The sequence below is a fragment of the Aphanomyces astaci genome (assembly GCF_000520075.1).
Source record: "Aphanomyces astaci strain APO3 unplaced genomic scaffold supercont1.29, whole genome shotgun sequence".
Taxonomy (NCBI): domain Eukaryota; phylum Oomycota; class Saprolegniomycetes; order Saprolegniales; family Verrucalvaceae; genus Aphanomyces; species Aphanomyces astaci.
This window is the reverse complement of record NW_009798292.1, coordinates 669299-689516: the sequence shown is the minus strand read 5'-3', so window position 1 is coordinate 689516 and position 20218 is coordinate 669299. Positions and strand designations below refer to the sequence as shown.

General features: G+C 52.5%; 4 protein-coding genes across 12 annotated transcripts in view; 2 read left to right on the top strand and 2 right to left on the bottom strand.

Annotated features, from left to right (window-relative positions):
- The window catches only part of H257_10693 (hypothetical protein), a gene marked incomplete at its 3' end in the record, with an annotated part of 4950 nt that extends 4226 nt beyond the window's left edge, over nucleotides 1–724 (bottom strand). The window contains exon 1 of the mRNA XM_009837329.1: nucleotides 54–724. Within this exon, the coding sequence (XP_009835631.1) occupies nucleotides 54–704 (651 nt within the window). The 5' untranslated portion in view covers nucleotides 705–724. The remainder of the gene's footprint in view (nucleotides 1–53) is intronic.
- A 5291-nt stretch (nucleotides 725–6015) lies between these two features.
- H257_10692 lies at nucleotides 6016–8105 on the bottom strand. Of its 2 annotated transcripts, XM_009837328.1 has the most exons (11): nucleotides 8006–8105; nucleotides 7855–7942; nucleotides 7711–7810; nucleotides 7568–7657; nucleotides 7441–7515; nucleotides 7318–7375; nucleotides 7206–7256; nucleotides 7115–7146; nucleotides 7009–7061; nucleotides 6772–6956; nucleotides 6016–6720 (listed from the first exon to the last, which is right to left on the bottom strand). In XM_009837328.1, exons 1-11 carry the CDS (start codon nucleotides 8090–8092, stop codon nucleotides 6160–6162), a joined length of 1380 nt encoding a protein of 459 aa, XP_009835630.1. In that variant the 5' UTR covers nucleotides 8093–8105; the 3' UTR covers nucleotides 6016–6159. The 2 variants fall into 2 exon arrangements, with proteins under 2 accessions (XP_009835630.1, XP_009835629.1); XM_009837327.1 differs by lacking the exon at nucleotides 7206–7256.
- Nucleotides 8106–8204: 99 nt separating this feature from the next.
- H257_10691 (hypothetical protein) lies at nucleotides 8205–9270 on the top strand. Of its 7 annotated transcripts, none has more exons than XM_009837325.1 (6): nucleotides 8205–8288; nucleotides 8350–8635; nucleotides 8700–8770; nucleotides 8840–8919; nucleotides 8970–9017; nucleotides 9074–9270. In XM_009837325.1, the coding sequence occupies exons 1-4, from the start codon at nucleotides 8224–8226 to the stop codon at nucleotides 8901–8903; spliced, it is 486 nt and encodes a 161-aa protein (XP_009835627.1). In that variant the 5' UTR covers nucleotides 8205–8223; the 3' UTR covers nucleotides 8904–8919; nucleotides 8970–9017; nucleotides 9074–9270. The 7 variants fall into 7 exon arrangements, with proteins under 7 accessions (XP_009835627.1, XP_009835622.1, XP_009835626.1 ...); XM_009837320.1 differs by having other exon boundaries at nucleotides 8700–8775; XM_009837324.1 differs by having other exon boundaries at nucleotides 8350–8647.
- A 792-nt stretch (nucleotides 9271–10062) lies between these two features.
- Nucleotides 10063–20204, top strand: H257_10690. Of its 2 annotated transcripts, none has more exons than XM_009837318.1 (3): nucleotides 10063–16224; nucleotides 16276–19996; nucleotides 20047–20204. In XM_009837318.1, the coding sequence occupies exons 1-3, from the start codon at nucleotides 10083–10085 to the stop codon at nucleotides 20147–20149; spliced, it is 9966 nt and encodes a 3321-aa protein (XP_009835620.1). In that variant the 5' UTR covers nucleotides 10063–10082; the 3' UTR covers nucleotides 20150–20204. The 2 variants fall into 2 exon arrangements, with proteins under 2 accessions (XP_009835620.1, XP_009835621.1); XM_009837319.1 differs by having other exon boundaries at nucleotides 16273–19996.
- The last annotated feature ends 14 nt before the right edge of the window (nucleotides 20205–20218 follow it).

Sequence of the window (20218 nt, the reverse complement as noted above, 5' to 3'; positions counted from 1 at the left end):
GGCGCAGCAGTGGTTACAGGTGCAGCTGTATTGATAGGAACTTCAGTGGTCACAGGCGCAGCAGTGGTTGGTGGAGCTGCAGTGACAGGAACTTCAGTGGTCACAGGAGCAGCTGTAGTGATAGGAGCTTCAGTGGTCACAGGGGCAGTAGTGGTTACAGGTGCAGCTGTAGTGATAGGAACTTCAGTGAGAGTCGTGAAAGGGGCTGCGGTAGTCACAGGCGAAGCTGTAGTGACTGGCACGTCAGTGGTCACTGGTGCAGGAGTGGTTGGTGCAGGGGTGGAAGCAGGGGCAGCGGTAGTCACAGGCACAACCTTGGTCGCAGGGGCAGTAGTGGTCACCGGAACGTCAGTGGTCACATGTGCAGGAGTGGTTAGTGCAGGGGTAGTAGTGACAGAGACAGCCGTAGTTACAGGCGCCAAAGTAGTAGTCAGGGCTGGAGTAGCGACACGCGCAGCAGTGGTCACAGACGCAGCACTAGTGACTTCCTTGACAGTGGTCGCAGGTGCAGGTCTACCCGTGGTCGGTGCTGGTGTTTCGGCAGCGAGGAAGAATTTGAACAGTTGGTCGAAGTTGTCCGTGTTCCAGAAATCCCCTTCGTCTTCGGGAACTGGCAGAATGTCGCCCTTCGAGTCCGTGTTGGTGTCGAGAGCCGCCATGGCCGACGCCACAAGAGCGGCGTAGGTACATGCCGCGACGCGCATGTGGGTGTGTTGAGATGGCAATTCAATACTGGCAGAGGCGAGACAGCCAAGGCAAATATTATTTGATGCCACTCATGGAATTATACTTTGGATTTGTATCGTCATTAATAGTATTTATTTAAATCGCATGTGTAACGTTGCTGGCATTCACATACGCATTTAGCAGTTTATGGCCAATCAAAGCCCGCCAGTCCAACGCCTCGTCGCTAACACCATGCCAAACTTGCGCCTCTACCTTCAATGCGGAAGAAAACTGACGCAAGGTTTGTGTAAGTACTGAATGATAACCTACGCGTGGACTGAAGTGCATGGCCAAGCTTGGCGTTTCAGATCCTTGTCCTTTTCAGTTGGAGAGAACCAACTGACAAGGATTTGTCATCTTGTGAGTCCATTCTCCTGTCGTTGGGTTGTAAAATTCCATTTAATTTGGAGCATCCCCTAGAATTGGTGTTCATGTCCGAAACTTGACGCAAAACAAGGATCCCGTAAGAACAGTGTACAGTGTGGGTGACGATTTCACGATGTGTCGCACCACAGTAAAGTCACTCAAGCCGTACAGTACTGTACTACTGTATGTTCTGTACTAGTAATACTGCAGTGTCGTACTAGTACTGCACAGTACACTGTATTGTACTACACTACAAATGCGTTCCAAAGGCCTGGTACTAACTAGTATGCACGTCGCGTTGGGAAACCAATTCAACGTACTAATACAGTACTGCTAACCTTACCATACTGAAAATGTACAGTGTACCAGTGCGAGCCTAATTACAGCTTTACTTTGATTTTAGGCCTCGACATGCGTTTCTTTGGAATCACAGCCTTTGACGAGAGGATAAGTAACTTATAGTTAGCTTAAAAAGTCTCCAATCCACAGATCAGATGTACTCGATAAAAATAACGTGGGTACCAATGAATGTTGATGTACAGTACGGTACCAGACTCCTTCCCACGTTGGGTTTGTGTGTTGCAAGTGGTTAGCTGTTTCTAACCACTTGCTACTAACAAACTCCAGGACAAAGCACCACACGTGGCCACTTTAAAGTTGGAAAAGTTATGTTTTGGTCGACGATTTCACTTGTTTTAAGTGGAATTAAAATTACCTTATCTAATACATCGGATCTGTGGATTGGAGACAGTTTAGCCCTTCTTCTGACGAGTGACCCCTATTAAAACAATTCGTTTGTTTTCTCAGAAATTGCTGTTTACTACGAAGTAGTATATGGGACTCCGTATTCTCTGACCACCTAAAAAAAGTCGTCTTAGTTGGGGCTTAGTGCGTCTCAGTGGTTAGCGATAACGTTAGTTCCTAAATAAGTCCTCGTCAAATGGTCAACGAAGTTCAGAACAATCTTGGTGCCACAGCCTGGAATCAAACGCATGAAGAAGACACTGATTCGATCTGCACAATGAGATGGGCAAGTGAGAATGGGGTATCGCTACATATTCGGTATGGTATCCCAAAGGAGCTTCCATGCACTGACGCCAATTCAACGAGCAATTGAGAGTTTACATAATTATAATGAACACTGTGTTATAATTGACATTTTTGTAGATCATTGTATTGACAGTGAATTCTCACGAAATCTAATCTTGTGGTGTGTCCTATAAATCAAATTGATTTGATTCAAATTGAAACGATAGATCTCGACAAGGCGAATCGATCATTCGCATGCTGTTTTACCGGATCAACACTTAGAACCAAATGCTTGACCGCTTGCTGACTTATCCGGATAGTTGTGATGTCGATGTCAATAGTGCATATTTTAAGGCACAAATCGAATACTATTATAGTACAATTTTTTAATGAAGTAAAATAAAAGTGCTATTAATAGTAACTTACTACAGATAATTTCAAACTATTAATACTAGATGAAATCCAATTATGGCGAATACCATTTGTAGATCCCGAATGTCCTGTAGAAAGGACCATAAATCCGCAAATACAGACGTTTCAATGAGGATATTGCGCCAGCATATTCTTCACTGCACAGGGTTCAGATATCCATGTTGCAATTCTCATCGAATGCTGATTTGAACCAATGAGAGAGAACCCAAAACAAAGAATTCGTCGTTTTTTGCTCTGAATTCGTGTTTTGGATGTCAGATTCAACAGCCTACTGTACATCCATCTACATTTCAAAGAATTTATATATAGCGATATGCTGATAGTGCGGTCTAACAAGATCCATTCAAATCAGAGCGGATGGGTTTATACTGCTCAAAGATCGCAAATTTTGAATTCGGCGATGATTCGAATATTCGTGAATCTTCATGAATGTTTGCTAGTATGTTGTGTACACGCTTGTTCTTGAAATACGACGAATTTGGTAAGTTCGAAGTTGTCTTTCTCTGCAGTTGTTGATTCAGGCGACATGAAATAAAGTGTTCTTGATAGTATTGTTTGTTGTTACGAGTATTGGAGTGTTTCGTGACCCATTGTGTAGTATGCATTAAGAAATCGCTGACCTGCATCGCGCCTTTCCTGGGAGATGAGGGAAATAACGTTATGGTATTCAAATGACATTCTACGAATTAATCCTTTCGAGTGAAAAAATCCTTGTGCTGCACTTGGTAGTTGCCATGTCGAACGAGGAATTAGTATTTGTCGCCGACGCTTGTTGGTTTACAAATGCAATGGGTGACTGCCAAATATCTCGCAAGTGCCTCTCGCAAACAAATTTGCGAGTCCGGATAACGTGTATTTTTTTAACCGACGTCGATGGGTGGCAATCGAGGCACTCCACGACTTGGCTCGACCTGCCTTCGTTACCCGGTGAGATTGCGAGAAAATTTGTGCACGATGCCAAAGCCTTTGAAAATGTATTTCGATCATATCAAATTTTACAGTGTCGATGCGAGAGGTTCGCTCGCAAATGCAATGTTTGCGAAGACGATTTTTTCGACTTCACAAAATGCGAGCGTGGTTCTATTTCAAAAATGTCTCAGATTCAACCGGAAGAAAATTTGTTTTGCGAGATATTTGGCAGTCATCCAATCGGTTATCCGAAATATACGGATAAAACTAGTATCTACTATATCTGACATGAGGGTAAGATGCCCCATGTCAGAGAGAGCTGTGTATGCACAGCCATGTTGCATAGGCTGATCTATACGTATAGTAATGGACTATCCAGTAGTACGAGTAGTATTGCTGTAGGTATTACAAGGCTCGAGAAAAGCGTAATCAAAGTTCGTCCATTTTCGATATAAGTTATGCGCATGTCGACATGTCGTCGAGTACAAAAAAAACATGCACATCCGCAATAAAAATATTGCATCCGCAAAAATAATGAAATATCCGGAACAGCTCTGTTTTCAAAGTGAAACGGCGCGCAATTCTGAATGCAAGGAACCGCACTTGCAGTGAGCGGTAGAAATCGTGTCAGTACAGCAGCCAATGTCCCACTCCAACAAGTTGGATAACTGCAAAGAAACCCCATATATTGCTTTCGCCAACCAGAAATGCCTCGCTATAACTTCGTGTTATGATGAGTTTTCGCCAGTTCTGCATCTCCCGTAACGGAAACAATCAATTTATGATGCATCGTTAGAAGGCAACTTCCAAATCTCCACGGTCATACAACATTTTCGACTTCTCAAACTAGGAGATTGTAACTTGCCTGATTTAATGGCGCACAACCACATATACAAAATATTGTGTTTTGCAGTTGTATACCAAGAGTAAATCGAGAAAATTCAATCAAATATGATCTACCCTTGGCAATTTACTATGTAGTATTTACTGTTAGTGTGAATGTTGTTGTCTTAATCAAGTACTCCGGATTATGCCATTTTGCTTACAAATTTTGTTTTTATGATGTAAAAGTATAGAAGTATTAAAAGTAAAATCGATTTGGACACATTATGTATTCTAAACGAATTATAGGGGGCATAACGTTGTAACCTAAGGTTTTTGCTACTTAATTTTGGTGACATTTGATTGGTTCTTGCACATTGATCTTAAATTGAGTCATGCGTCTTAAATTCATTGTCTACGCTAAAGTACTAACATCATTTTCTAAACATTAGGGAGATTTCGGAGAGGAGTATTTATCTTTATCCATAAAGTAACCTCTGAATATTTGTAGAGTCGGGGAAAACTCCGGAACTTAGCAAAATAATCCCTGGTATGATGCACGTCATCTAAAAACTTCCAACTCCACTGCAGTGATAATACGCATGAAATCGGTATTTAACGTATTTGGTTTAACTACACTATTGACAACAAAATTGCAATTATTGTATTGGAATTGGAATTTGCACGAGCGTCATCGTACATATACTGATTGGTCAAAATACTAAATAACTTGGATTTGATTGGCCAATTGATTTCAATTGAGCGTCGACCGGCGCGATCCCCTACAGTGCAAAATCAAGGTGCATATCGCGGCTAACGTTAGTACACTTAAGTGTATATGTCTAGAAGACACGTATTGAAGTCGATACCGCATATCTCTTATGCGCTTACATAGAGCCTCCATTCTAGGAATCATCACGGCACTATACTGCGTTTCTGTCTTTCGCACAAGACCGCTTGCTTTCACGTAAAATACTTAATGCTGCTCAAATTTCTACCGGTACAGTTTGATCACACTTGTGTGGCCACACATCGGTAATTTAACGTTAGCGTGCATTGCGAGCTGCACGGTAAATGTCCACAAGACTGTTGTCGAACGGGTTTTCAACATCCCTTTTTATGTAAGTATGTCGCGAGTGTTGAGAGCATTCAGAAGTAGTAGAGTCAACCGCTAAATTGAGTAGAAATTCGAAGTGTATTTATATCACCAAACTGTCGAGTTTAGCTCGTGTTTGGTCACCTTTGCGGTTTGGCACATTATAGCCAATAGAAATGCTTGGCATACAGCATGACGTGTGTTGTGCAAATTCGATATGTATTACTTCGAGGTACATAATTTCTAATATCTTGAAATTTGTATTGACGAAATCTCAAAATCTCGATGGAAATGGAATTTGCCCGACGCTCGTCTTGCACAAAGCCCTGTAACCGGGTGCCGGTCGTGTAAAAACCGTATTATGGCGCGCACAATTTCGAGATACAATTTCGAGCTGATGTGAAACGACGGTGAGTGTACCTCCCCTCCCTTCTAATACGCGCTACCACAATGCAAGTGCAGAAATAGCCGTCAAATAGCCTCGCATATATTTCGGAACTATCATTGGCCAATCGTTGGCCGAGATATATTTTGAAAACCTGTCCTCGGCAAGGTAAGGTAAAAGTTCAACGGGGTAAAAAAATAATTTTATCAAATCGACTTCTATTGTCGATTTGATACAAATTTTGGGTAGCTGCGCTATCATATCACGCCAGTGATCAACGTCCTCGTCTTGTTAATTACAAGTGAACTTGAGTCTTTCCCATAGGTTTAAAGCGATACCATCCGCTTTGACTTGTCATAAGCCACAGTACAGTATAAATACCAACCTAACGTCATCAACTATGGAGGGTGGACGAGTGGAGGGACGCCAGCGTTTGTCGCTTGTGTTGGATGAGGCCTTGGATCACCCCGAGCACTTTGATCTGGGACGCATTGAGTCCAATGGGATCGTCTGTGCGCGCGGCAGCGGTCGTTGGGCGGCGTGTGTCAAAGTGCAGCTGTCGTCTTGCCAAGAGTCCGCTGGGTGGAGGGGTCTTTTGCACCTTGACCTTGGGCGGTGAAATTACATTCTTGCGTTTGCCCATCGTTTGATGCGATTTGGCCAACGTCGCGACTGGAGGCGGCGCCGGTGTACCGCGTTTTTTCGTTGGCTTGTCGTCGGCCAATGTCACTCCACTCGACACGGCCACACGCTCAAACAAGCTCACGTAGCCTCGCATGTCTGTCGTTTGGTGGTGTGTCTTTTGTATGTGACGCTTGTGTTTTTCCATTTTTAAGCTGGGGGGGATGGAAGGCACCGGGCGTAGGCTCTTGGGGCAATACCCCGCGTGCACTGGGTTGTGGTGGCCGGAGGTCGAGGCCCGAAGCCGGGGTGACTTCACCGACACTCGATTCAACTAGAAACCGTGATAGTCTTATCCGTCGGTTCAATTTGGGTCTTAGCTTACGGTGTCTGCCACAGTGGCCGCGTCGTCATTGGTATCCGAGTCGAGGTGGTTGGAGTCCAAGTTGCGGGGATGAAAGCTGGTCAAGTCGGGTGGTTGGCGGGGGATGGTGGCAGCTGACATAGACACTCTTGGGCCATGATTCGGTTGCAAACTTCGGAACTGTTTCTTTGCATGGTACATGTGCACTACCGAAAGACTATCATACTGTACTCAAGGCGTACTAGATTGGTTTTATACCATAAGATGTCGTGTCGTGGCCCCCTAGGCAGCGAAAGTGCTGGCGACTTTGACTATGTGAATGGGGTTGTCATGGCTAGTCAAGTGCCCCTGGGTTTGAACCTACCGTTTGCCATCAAGCACCGATACTTGCGGGACCTGTGAACACCAATGAGGCTTTGAATGAAACATTAAATTCAACATATGATAAGTTGTACGAGATCGAGAAGTCGGACGCGGTAATCCACCGTTGTGGCAATGGGATTTCCCTGCAAAATCAACATATATATATCTGTTTGGACAATAGTACATTGCATGTGACGATATTACCTGGAGATGCAGTGTCGACAGTAGCGCATTCAAAGACAAACTTCGCACGGAGTCGTGCCTATATTATTGGCCACAACGTCAAAAGGCAGGGCGAAATGCAACCCATTTTAAGCAGCCACATACTGTTCAATGAGGTTGTCCGACAGGTCCAACCGCTCAAGGCACTTGAGGCATTCGATACCCTTCGTACTTGTCAATCTAGCCATATACCACATCAAATACTGACAAATCAATAGGTATGAATACCCACCGATTGCCTTGCAAATCCACGCTCACGAGGGTGTTGCAAAACATCAACGGCTCCACATCGTCCAGCCGATTAAAGCTCAAGTCTATCATCCTAAACGCACAAATCGGTATAATCTGTATGTATATATTGGCATAGAGATATACCGGAGGTGGCTAAGGTATGCCACTGAAGCTAGCGATACAAGTTGATTCATCGACAGGTTCAGCATGGCCAGCCGTGGAAACCACAAACGAGGGCAATGGTCTACGATGTCCTGAGTACAACAAACGCCTTCACCATCCTCGTACCAAGGCTATTTCGACTGAGGTCGATGGACGTGGCATGTGGAAATGCTTTCAGCGCACGGCCGGCCGACTCGGACGTCAGCCCTCGTTCCTATGCAACAGATCCGTCAGGCCTTCCCACTAGATTAAACAGCACGAAGCCGTGCTTACGCACCGACAAATTACAGTGGACTGTCAAGGTATTGTCTTCGGCATCACCACTTTCCAGATCATGCACCAAGCGCGGCTTCTTTGGTACCATCGTTCAACCGTTGTTGGACTTGAAATGTGTTTGGTTCAAGCATGCTCAGCCGAAACGACACATCCGGAAATATCCGGATGTGGTACTTGCTACAATACTCTACCACCATTTACTTGGCAGTCCGTCCCCCAATGCATGGGCCAACGAACATCGATGCATTGCTCAGACACTTGGCACACCGAGTGGATAAGGCCAAGTACGTCGACCATTGCTTTCACATTTCATGGTTGTGGTTGCCTATTCACATGGATGGGTAGGCAGGAGCTGGCGCAGTTGAGGCAGGCGAAAACAGATCAAGGCAACAACGACGATTTGGAAGCCACAGATGTGACATCCACAACCACTGGCGACAGCAATACACCCGATGACGCTAAGGCTCATGGCAGTTGCGGGGTGATCGACATGAGTTCCAACAACTGGTTCCCCGAGTATAGTTCCAATGTGGAAAGTCCACACCGTTCGTCAATTGAAGCACCACGAGAAGTAAACATGACAAGGAAGACCAGGACGACGTCGACCGTCGACTTGTCCCTAAGCGATCCTGTTGTACATGCGGCATGTCGTTCCTTGGAACGATTACTTTGTGCTGACATCGTGTGATATGTAGATACATTGCAACGACGAACGAATGCGATCGCTGCAGCTAGAAAACCAGCGACTTTTGCAGCAAAATGTTGAGTTGGGTGTGCCATCCATCGTTCATACGTCCGTTAGTACGCCTTACGTATCGTGTTTCGACCTTCATAGACACAATGCTGCAGACAACCCGTCAGGACTTGGAACGGTGCCGTGCGAGCCTGTGCGAATGTAAAGTCCTGTACGACAAGGTTTGTAACTCTTGTATTCATTATGGGCATCGCACTGAAAAAGAGAGTAGGAAGCACATCGGTCACGGCTACAAGCGCTGGCGCTAACGATGCTGCAGGTGGGGGAAGTGAACACGATTTGGTGTACACGTCATGACTCAAACCAATTCTGTAGGACGAATTGCACTTGCAAACACTATAGCGAGGGAAGGAAATCATGGATAGAATGTGTGTTTTGTGCACTTATTTTATATTAGTACCGTACGAATAGGTGTAAGTACTAGTACTACTACCGGTAGCTTACTAACACTGAAAGTACAGCAGCAGTGTTCTGCAGGTCCACGGGCAATTCTTAAATCGGTCCAAATGTCCGCGAAATCACGCCAATGACAAAAAGTGGGATTTCACCCTCGTAAAACAATCTATTGCTAAAAGTCTCTAATATTAGAGACAAGCAATAGACTTTTAGCAAGTGCGAAATGTGAGTAGTTTACATACATTAGCGACTATTATGACGCAGTTTCCTGGAAGTCAAGGGACGATCCAATCTTGCAGCATTAACACCTGAGATCGTAGGCTTCGTATGCGAGTCCTTCCGTATCCCCAGCACACTCGCACTCACCGAATTTACTCACAGACATCTCAAGTACACCAACTGGACACCCCGCAGTGCGACTACACGTTGGATGTCCATTTTCTGCCCAAATCCTCGAAATTCGAACCAATCAAATCATCGCGGCTATTTGTTGGTGATTTTCACACTGATAATGGCTCACAATTGGCAAGTTTAACCGGAAAACACAATAACATTTGCAAATGAAAAGCACAGGTGTGACTACGTAGTAGCATGGCCGAGCAGGGGTCGCCCCGTCAAATGGAATGCGACGACAAGGTTCTAATAGTACCGTTACTACTATTTTCTGTCGCACAGTTGCTTATTGGGAGGTACTACTAGTAGTATTACTATGCAAATAAGTTCGGTGAAACTCTCTCACCGCACTATTTGCTAGGTATAATGTACATAATATACGGTGAGATATTCATTTTTAATCTATTTGGAATGTAAAAATGGCGACTTTAAGAACAAGATCCCAGAATGCATGGTGACATATTGTGGTCTGAAATATCTGGATTTGGGAATACTACCGGCTTAGTAGCGAATTTGCTGTTCTTGGACACATCTCATGATCTGCGGCGCAGAAGCTCCGAGGTTCCCTCCGAGTCCAGGGGAAAGCAAGTTCATCCAGTCCATATTAAGCACATGGGAGGGTGTACGCAAACGCGTTAACGATACGTCGTCCAGTGGCATGGAGGTCACGGAGCCCGCCGTCACTGTATCAAGCGATGCTGCGTCCGTCCGCGCCACATTGGACGCCTTCCTCAACGCCCTGCAGCAGACAACAGATTGGCCATTTGAAGGGCAAGCAGACCTTCTGAACTACGGTGCTCTGCTTGATGCGTTCCATGTCGTGCTGGGGGAACTCACACACACCGATGGTGGTGCCAACACCTCTCTACTGTTGGCCGACGAGGGCAAGAACACCACCGCCGCCCCACCATCCTCCTCGACCCAACGATTTGCGTGGGGAGTGTCGGACCGAGAACGTTTGGCGTACCAAGTGCTTCGTGTGACCGCAATCCTCTTGGAGAACTCGATCAACAAGCACAAGTTCCCGTCGCTCGACCACGTGACGTCGTTGATTGCGTCCACCAGCGACCGCGTTAGCCTTGAAGCCGTCAAAGTCGTAGCCATGCTGTCGCTGCCCCCTCACTCCCATCGCCACCCCATCGACACACAAAACCAATCGGACGCCATGCTCACGGGGTCATCCACGTTGAAGAAGCGCCTGTTGGTCGTCGCCGACGCCCTCGGCAACGTGGCGATGGCGGATTACTTGTCCGAGCCTTCTTCTTCTTCCCCGAACGATTCCCTCGTGTATCAGTACTACCTCTTCGACGATCAAGTGCAGGACAGCGTGCTGGTGTCTGTGGCCATCCCTCGCTTTGTTGGCAATGGTTCCGTCGACGCGTGGTCCACAGCGACCCTGGCCGCCCTCGTCGACCAATTCAGCGTCCCCTCCAAGCACCACTTGAAGCTTCTCTGTCGCATCCGCTCAAGTGCGTGGCGCGAGCATCGACATACCCGCGAAGCCGCCGTTGTGGCCCGACTGCAAGCGTTTTTGGCGCTCTTTTCGCTGTTTGGAGACGCCCATGACGTGGTGCAGTACCTGGAAGAGCATCCAGACCTCACGGCAGCCGTACTCGACCTCGTTGAATCCCCCGCCACAGAAGACGACAAGGACGACCAACCGTCCATTCCATTGGCGGTGCAAGTGGCCGCCCTGCATGTCCTCACGGCGCTCGTCAACGACAAGCGGTCGCGGGGCGTGGGGGTGCTGAGTCGCCAGTCGGCGGTACTCACAACCCTCGGCGTCGGCCGCGGTGCCACCCCCGGCGCGTTCGTGTCGCTCGTGCGGACCTGCCTGGGCGGCTTGGTCCTGGACGACAAGGCCACCGCCGCCGCCGATTCCAGCCCCGCGGACGACGTCGACATGGACCTGGCGGTGGCATTTGTAGAAGCCACCAACAACAGTCAATCAACCACCGCTTTGCTTCGTCCTTTTCGAGATGTGGCGAGTCCCCGGGGCCGACGGCTGACGTGGTCAGAGCACGTTTTGGGGCTGCTGTGTCCTCTCGTAGGTCTGCACGCCGGCGCGTCGACGATGACAGAGTGCGGCGTCGTGCCTTCGCTCCTGCATGCGATTTCGTGCCGGTCTGTGAGTCCACTGCACACGTCCGTGCTGGTTCAGTGCATCCAGGCGCTGGAATTGACACTGACCAACCACGCACCTGCTGCCATCTTGTTCCGCGAACTCAACGGCGTGACCATCTTGGTGGACCGGCTAAGCCAGGAGATTGTTCCATCTCCTTCCGACTCGGCGCGCGTGCTGGTCGTGGCGCTGCTCAACATGCTATCCGTGTCATTTCATACCCAGGGCGTCATGAGTGCTGGCACGACCCCGCGCTTCATCCGCGAAGATGCTACGTTGAATAAACTGCTCCATCGGATTCTACGACACTTGGACGTTTATGGCACGATTGTGTTTTCGCAAGCTGCGACGCTCGTGGCTGATATCATCAACAACGACCCTACATGTGTGAACCACGTGCATGCGACAGGGTTGGCCGATGCCTTTCTCGAGTCCACGTGTCGATGGGACCTCCACGCCGTGACCCGCGCCAGCTCCCCCATCCTCCCGCCCTGCCCCGAGCTCATGATGGCCCTCCCGAACGTCGTGTCGGCGCTGTGCATGACGAGTACCTACATAGACAAAGTAGCGGCGTTCGAACCACTCGCGTACCTTCTCGACATGTTTACGCTGCCGACGTATGTAAGCGACATCGACTACCTGCAGGGGGACGTGGCGTCCATCGTCGCCACCGGTCTGGACGAGCTCATGCGCCATGTGCCGTCGATGGCTCGGTTTTGCATTGAAGCGTGCACGCGCGCGTTGAAAAAGGTGGTCGCCGCAACTACGTGCTCACATGCGACACTGCTCCGCCTCACCATGCATCTCTGTGACGTGGTGGAGCCCGTGCTCGCCAAGGTCGAGCACGCCACACGCTTTGCCGACAACGGAGGGGTCGATGCCCTTATGCACCTGTACGGCCGCGTCCTCCCGCCTTCGTCCACGTACGTATCGACATCGTACAACCAGATGTCGCCGCTGCCACATTACACGGCATCGCAGAGCCTCACGCTGGCGGCGCGCGCGTACGCGAGTCATCAGCCTGCGGCGATGCTGGCTAAACTCATGGCGGCGCTCGTGGTGGAGCTGGATCAGGTCGATGTGATGGAGGTGCCACCGACCGACGTGCGCGCCGACTATTTGCGACAGTTGGCGCAAATCGAATGGCTCGTGTCGCTGGTTGTGTGGACCATCCGGACGCCGCACGCCAGTGGTGGCTCCCAAAGTCGTCGGTTGATGGCAGAGTTTACGTCCCCGTCGAGCCAGCGGGTGCTCACTCGGGTGTTTACCCTCGACCGATCGGTGCAGTTGGAGCGCATGGCGTTGGAACGTCATACTGCTCACGACGAACCAAGTACTAGTACTACTACTAGTAGTAGTACTAGCAGCCATGGCGAGGTGGGCCAGATTGCGAGTCTGTTGACACTCAAGTTTTCGCTCATGGTGCGCAACCTGCAGCGCAAATTTGCCCGCACGATTTGCACCCAGTTGTCGTCTTCCAGTGACCTTCACAACCAGCTCGACTCGATCGTGCAAGTGCTACAGCTGACGTTGGACTCGATTCTCGCGACTAGCGACCGCTATATCCGCCATGGCGCCCTTGTGTTTTTGATGGAAACCATCACGGCGCTGCTGTTTGACGGCAAGCGGGAGCGAGGGGGGGTGGTGGTGGTGCTGCTGCCTCTAGCCCTCGAGTTTATCGACAAAAAGTTGTTGGTGCGGGTGCTGGAAGCGTTTACAAGCGCAGTGACAACGGACCTCCCCGACCCGACCAAACAGGACGTGCGCCTGTGCCAGGCAGGAGCGGCGCTGCTCCATCACTTGGCCGACGTCCAGGCCATCGCGTCGTCGAAATCCAAGCCCGCTCTTCCAGACACTGACCTCATCCGGTTGAAAGCCACGTTTCACATCCTGGCCACGGACGCGGTGCTGCCGGTTTGGACACACCCGCGGCTCCCCGCCGCCGGCAAGGTGGTTTCGGCCGTGGTGCCGGTGGTGGCGACCCTGTTGAAGCAATGCTTGGACAAGACGACGGATGGGGGGACGCCCACGAGTGCGCCGCCCGCCGACTTGACGCTGGACGCGTCGGTGGTGTCGAGTCTGGAAATGATGGGGTTTACGCTGTCGCATGTAGAGCTCGCGCTGCGCCAAATCGGCGCCAACGACGTGGAAATGGCCATGGAGTGGCTTCTCGAGCACCCCGAAGTCGAGTTTGTCGCCCAAAGCGTTGACCCCAACCACGTCGCATCCGCCGGCTCTTTGCCATCCAGCCCAGTGCCAACATATACAGCGCTGCGTGCAACGTTGGCGAGCGTCCCGTTGGCGGTCGTATCAGCGTCGACCGACGAATGTGTGACACGGGCTGTGGCGGATCTGTTGGTGCTGCAGGCCTCGCAGGCGGATGAAGACCGCGTCCGCATCGTGCAGAGCTTTGACCAGTACCTCAACACAACGTCGTCGTCGTGCCTCGAATCGGTGGCGCATGTGCTGGCGTTGGTCGTGCACGGCGACTGCAAATCCCGCGCGGTGCTGCTGACCCAAGCCAGTGCCACGGTGGCGCGACTGGTCCAGATCGTAGAAAACCAGTCGGACTCTGTCGACGACTGTGTGGCGCCGATTCTGCTCGTACTCGACGCGCTGGCAGTCGCCGACGATACCGCCGCTGCCGCGACCCTCGACCCTGCCACGAAACAACAGCTGGTCGACAGCTGCGCCCGGTTGATGCGTCTGGCGCTGCCGTCCGGCGTCGCCCACGCGGTGTGGCAGGTGGCTGTGCGGCTCACGCGGGACCTGGAGCTCGTGGATCGCTTTGTGGCTGTCGACGGCGTCGACGCGTGTATCAACACGCCAAGTGTGTTTGACGGGTACAAGGAGCTCACGTCGGCGATTCTCGCGCACGTGTTGGAGTACCCCGAGGTGCTGCAGGCTCGGATGGAGGAGAAGATTGTGCAGAGCATGAAGAAGCTGTCGCTTCGTCTGGGCGGCGGGTCCGTGTCGTCTGCGCAGCGGATCCTGCCGCGGAATTTACTGTCCGACTTGGGTGTCGTGGCCATGCGCGACGAGAAGCTGTTTCTGTCTGCGCTGAAAGAAACTGTCCAAGTCAAGAAGAGCTCCACCGGGCGGGTGTACGTACAGCTCAACGACACGGATGACACGGACATCGGATCCAAGAAGCTCACGCGGCTGCCCATCCCCCACGCATCCAAGATCATGGCGCTGCTCGTCCGCCGCGTCGAGTCGCTGTGGGCGACCAAAGACCCGGCGACCGCCACATACCTCTACTTCCTCGTACACCTAGTCACAATGTTTCGGACGTCGTGTGGCGCGGTGCTGCTGGCCGACCACGGGCCGTTCCTGTCCCAGGTAATGCGGGAGATGGTGCCGTACCCTGAACTCAACGCCAAGCTGAGGGGGGATGACGACAAGGAGGACGAGGCCAAGAGCAGAGTCCACCACGCGCATCGGCTGCTCGTGCACCTATGTGCACACCCAGATGGGTGCAAGAAGATCCTGCTGGACGTGGCGGCGTTGCTCGAAGCGTGGCCGACCCACGACACCACCAACAAATCGTACGCGCTGACGTGTTTGCACGGGTGGTGCGCGTTGCTCATGAGTGTGCTGTGGCCCCGCGAAGACAAGGACAAGATGTGGGAACACACCAAGGCATTGCTGGGCAAGAAGGACGTGGTGGCCCTCTTGATGCAAGCGCTTCGCCGCGTCGACTTGTCACATCCGCTGGCGCGGTCCACGGTGACGATGGTACTGCGTCCGTTAGCGGCGCTTACCCGCCCATGGGTCGCGCATCGATTGAAGAAGAAGAAACAGCACGACAAGGCAACATTAACGACGGCGGCGGCGGCAGACGATCCAGCGGCGGCGGCAGACGATCCAGCGACGACGACAACGTTCCATGACGAACCATCGCGACTTCGAGTGTCGAGTGCCGAGTTCGAAGACATTCGCATGTCCAATCCTGAAGAAGAGGAGGAGGAGGATGACGAAGAAGAAGATGGTATGAGTGACTCGTCTGGCAACGACGAAGAAGGGGATGATGAAGAAGGGGACGACGAAGAAGGGGACGACGAAGAAGGGGATGAAGAAGAAGAAGACCCCGTGGACGAAGATGGCGAGTTCTGGCATGCCCCCAACAGAGGAGGAGCGACTAGCCAGCATCCGCCGCTGTGGGAGTCGTTGGATGACGGCGGCTTATTTCAGAGCGAAGACTCGCAAGAGAGCAGCCACAGTCGTGATTCTCCTCGGCATCCACGGTCTGCCGACGCCGCCGCCGACGATGGCGACCCGCGGTCGATTGGGGACCTGTTTGCGTTCCATCGGCATCCCCCCGGACTCCACCATCCGGCCCCGTCGGCGTCGCAGTGGAGCCATCTCTTTCGAGAGTTTGAACAGGACGGACCCCCGCGTGGTAGCAGTAGTACCCACCACCGCCTTGGCCGGCAACACGACGACGACTACGATGAGGATGACAGAGTGTTTGACCTGCGAGATCAAGATGAAGACGATGTGTTTTCGATCCCGTTGAATGTATTGGAGCGAGCCCACGCCAACGGATTTCGACGTACGGTGTCGCATCATATATATGTATTTCTAAATGGCATAGGTGTAGTAGGTGGCGGCGCCATGCGACAACGTGCAAACACCACGGCAACAGGTCCAACAAATGTGTCGGTGGCTGGGTTGACCCATCCGTTGCTCGCCCAAGAAGGACGAGGAGGAGGAGGAGGAGGACGGGGGCAGGCCCGACGACCCCCCAGTCGCCACCACCACCATCACAACCCCAACAACGTGTACTCGATGCACGCATCCTTTCGACGGAGTTTGCTGGCGGAAATGGGCAGTCATAGCAGCACCGTGTTGCCGCCATCGTCGTGGGACAACGACCCCCAGTCGCATGTCCGCCAAGTAGTTCAGCGCATGGAGCACGAGCTGAACGACCTGTGGCGGCCAGATGATGAAGCTGCTCAGCCTTCGGCGGACGACGAATCCGTCGCTGTGCAGGCTTTGACGAGCACGCTCGGGGAATCGTCGCTGGACTCGCCCCCTCCCGAAGTACCAAATCTCCCTACGCAAGTAGCCGTCGACACGACGGCCTCCAACGACGAGCCACAACCGTTGCCCCCCTCTCCTCCAAGTGGAGAAGCAGCTACAACCGCCGCACCTGCCGCCACCGAGGCAAATGAACCCTCGGCAGCGGACGGACCAGTGGAAGAGACAGGTGGCCCCGTACCTCCGGCACCCGTCGTCGACGCGGCAGCCCTGTTCAACTTTACGTTGGACTTAGGAACGTTGCCGCCGCCGCCGCCGCCGCTTGTGGCCCCCCGTGCTGCCGAAGATACAGTCGATGCAGAACCCACGACGACCCAACTGGTGTGTCCCGACGGGATGGATCCGGAAGTGTTTCACTCGTTGCCACCCGACATGCAGGCCGAAGTGATTGCAGCCAACCCGCGTCCATCCACGGCGGCTCCGTCCTCCCCCGTCGTCGTCGTGGACGGCGCGTCGTTCCAGTCGAGCTACGATCAGGACACGTTGGACGCACTCCCAGCCGACATTCGCGACGAGATTCTCGCCAATGAACGGCGCGAGTGGGAGCTGGCGACGGCGCCCCCCCCAGACATTTCGCTGGCGCAGGACATGGACAACGCGTCTTTTGTAGCTTCTCTGGCCCCGGAACTCCGCGAAGAAATCCTCGTCACATCGGACGATGCGTTCCTGCAGACGCTGCCGTCGTCTGTGCGGGCAGAGGCGATGATCCTTCGCGAACGCGCGGCATTTCGGGCAGTGCAGGCCCACGGCCGCCTGAGCCAAGCCGACGACCAGACGGCGCACTTTTTTCAACGCCCGACGCTGCGGCGTATGCTGACAAGTCACGGGAACGATCTGGGTGGCGGCGGCGGGATGTCGACCCGTCGGTACGGACGAGGCGCCCGCGAGGACGGACGGGGGCTGTTGGTTCCGGCGGTCGAGGACGAGTCGAAGCGCGGCCTGGTGCACGTGGACAAGGAAGAGTTCGCCGACGCCCCCCCCGACCACTTGGCCAGTGTCACAGAAGCGTCGATCCAGCACTTGTTGACGGTACTGTACATGTCTCAGTCCATCCTAAAGCACCACCGGGTGTTTCAAACGGTCGTGTCCAACCTGTGCCTGTACCCGACGCTGCGGCGGTGGGTTCGAAGCAACCTTGTGCACGTGTTGGCCGGGACCCGTCCATCCGCCGTCGACAGTACAAAGTTTCCACCGTCGGCGATGATTGGTTGCAGTGGAAGCCAAAACGATGGCGAAGTGCTGGCCCGGGGACTAACTGTTCTCGTGGCTCTTACCAAGGATAACGTGCGCCTGCGAGTCGACTTTTTGCAGAGCAACGGACTGAGTACGCTTGTGGCATTGCTTGGTGTGACGCGCAACGGCAGCCACTTGGACTTGTTGCTGGAAGCGCTCGAGTACGTGACGAGTCCGCTGATTCGTCTGGCGGGTCCCGCGGCCGACCACAAGTCGCCAGAAGTAGACACCGATGCTGCGACAGAGTGGATTCCAGTGCCCACGGTGGTGCTCTCGGCGACGGAATTGCACCATTTGGTGTCGGTGCTGGCACTGGATCAGTGCACGGCACCAATGCAAACACGCGTGCTGAGCATCCTCAAGCTACTGTCGACTACCCCCGAGACCCAACAGGCTGTCTTGGACACGCTCGTCGAAAGCTGCGACAGAGTCATCTCGGCATCGCACACGACGAATACCGCGGCCTCCGTGCTGCAAACCCCCCAGCAAGAAGTCAAGCTTCTGCGGTTACTGCACACGCTGTCCGACCTGTCGGCCACCACTGAGCAATTCACCGACCACGTGCAGAAACGACTCAACCTGCTGCCCGTATGGCAGGCGTTGAGTGCATCCCTTGCCGCGGCGCGGGCAGTGGAAGGCTGGGGCTTCGACAAAGAAGATGCCGATGAAACCGACGGCGGACGACTGGGTACGGTCATCGAAGGCAAAAGCGCCGGCGCGTCGTGTGCGATGGGCGCCCTCCTGACGCGATTCCTGCCCATGATCGAAGCGTTCTTTGTCGTGAACGCCCGTGACGCGGCGCACATGACGCTAGCGCCCCCCTCCGGCGACGACGACCTCCCAGTGGACGTCCATGCGACACTGTTGGCCAACTTTGTCGAGGCCAACCGCGTGCTACTCAATATGCTCGTGCGGGAGAAGCCATCGTTGCTCGATAACTCGCTGGCGGCGCTGATCAAGATCCCGCAGTGTCGCGCATTTCTGGATTTTGACAACAAACGTACGTACTTTCAAGCGTCGATGAAGCGGCTGCGCCATGCGTCGCTGCGGTCGCAGGGTGGCGGCGGCGGGTCGTCGTCCGTGCGCCTGCCCGTCCGCCGCGACCGCGTGTTTGAAGACTCGTACTATGCGCTCCGCATGCGCAGCGGCCACGAGTTGCGCAGAAAGCTGCACATTTCATTCACGGGCGAAGAAGGCATCGACGCCGGCGGCGTGACGCGAGAATGGTATACGATATTGGCGCGCGAAATCTTCAACCCCAACTACGCGCTGTTTACGTCGGCCGCGGACTCGCCGACGTTCCAGCCCAACCCGCTGTCATTTGTCAACAAGGACCACTTGAGCTACTTTGAGTTTGTGGGCAAAGTGATTGGCAAGGCGATCGCGGATGGCCAGCTGCTAGACGCGCATTTTACCCGGTCGTTTTACAAGCACATGCTGCAGCTGCCACTGTCGTACTCTGACATGGAAGCCATCGACCCCGAGTATTACCGCAACTTGCACTCGATTCTAGACAACCCAATTGACGCCCTTGGGCTGGACTTGACGTTTTCCATCGAGCACTCCAACTTTGGCAAGGTGGACGTTGTCGACTTGGTGCCCCACGGCCGAGACGTGGCCGTGACCGACGACAACAAGCTAGAGTATGTCAAGCTCGTGACACATCATCGCATGGCCACTGGCATCCGGTCGCAGATCGACTCGTTTCTCGGCGGGTTGCATCAGCTCGTGTCGCCCCAGTTGATTTCTATCTTCAACGAGAACGAGCTCGAGCTCCTGATTTCTGGCATGCCCGAGATTGATATTGACGACTTAAAGGCCAACACGGACTATGCCAACTACAAGCCCACGGACAATGTGATTCGGTGGTTCTGGAACGCCATGTACTCGTTTACACACGAAGAGCGCGCGCTGTTCATCCAGTTTGTCACGGGCACATCCAAAGTACCGCTGGAAGGGTTCAAAGCGCTCGAAGGCATGCGCGGCACGCAAAAATTTAACATCCACAAGGCATTTGGGTCGAGTGCATCCCTCCCCACGGCGCATACGTGGTACGTTTGGATATATATATATATCTCTTGATATTTGTGTATGGATATAGCTTTAATCAATTGGATTTGCCCGAGTACGAAAACGAAGACCAGCTCAAGACGAGATTGGTGCTCGCGATTCGAGAAGGATCGGAAGGGTTTGGCTTTGGGTAAAGCGAAGGAACAAAACAGCCATCGTGTTGAATCAATTGCATTTTCGTTTATTTTCGTTTAAAGTTTGCT

Excerpts from the sequence above, each read along its gene's own strand:
- H257_10691 (XM_009837321.1), top strand. The coding sequence starts at position 8,224 with ATGCATGGGCCAACGAACATCGATGCATTGCTCAGACACTTGGCACAC. Across the intron at positions 8,776-8,839 it reads GCAGCAAAATGTTGAGTTGG|ACACAATGCTGCAGACAACC; the intron begins GTGTGCCATCCA and ends CGACCTTCATAG. Across the intron at positions 9,018-9,073 it reads TGGCGCTAACGATGCTGCAG|GACGAATTGCACTTGCAAAC; the intron begins GTGGGGGAAGTG and ends CCAATTCTGTAG.
- H257_10690 (XM_009837319.1), top strand. The coding sequence starts at position 10,083 with ATGATCTGCGGCGCAGAAGCTCCGAGGTTCCCTCCGAGTCCAGGGGAA. Across the intron at positions 16,225-16,272 it reads CCACGCCAACGGATTTCGAC|TAGGTGGCGGCGCCATGCGA; the intron begins GTACGGTGTCGC and ends GCATAGGTGTAG. Across the intron at positions 19,997-20,046 it reads CTCCCCACGGCGCATACGTG|CTTTAATCAATTGGATTTGC; the intron begins GTACGTTTGGAT and ends GTATGGATATAG.
- H257_10692 (XM_009837328.1), bottom strand. The coding sequence starts at position 8,092 with ATGGTACCAAAGAAGCCGCGCTTGGTGCATGATCTGGAAAGTGGTGAT. Across the intron at positions 7,257-7,317 it reads TGTCGACACTGCATCTCCAG|GGAAATCCCATTGCCACAAC; the intron begins GTAATATCGTCA and ends TTGATTTTGCAG. Across the intron at positions 7,147-7,205 it reads GCGTCCGACTTCTCGATCTC|GTCCCGCAAGTATCGGTGCT; the intron begins GTACAACTTATC and ends TGGTGTTCACAG.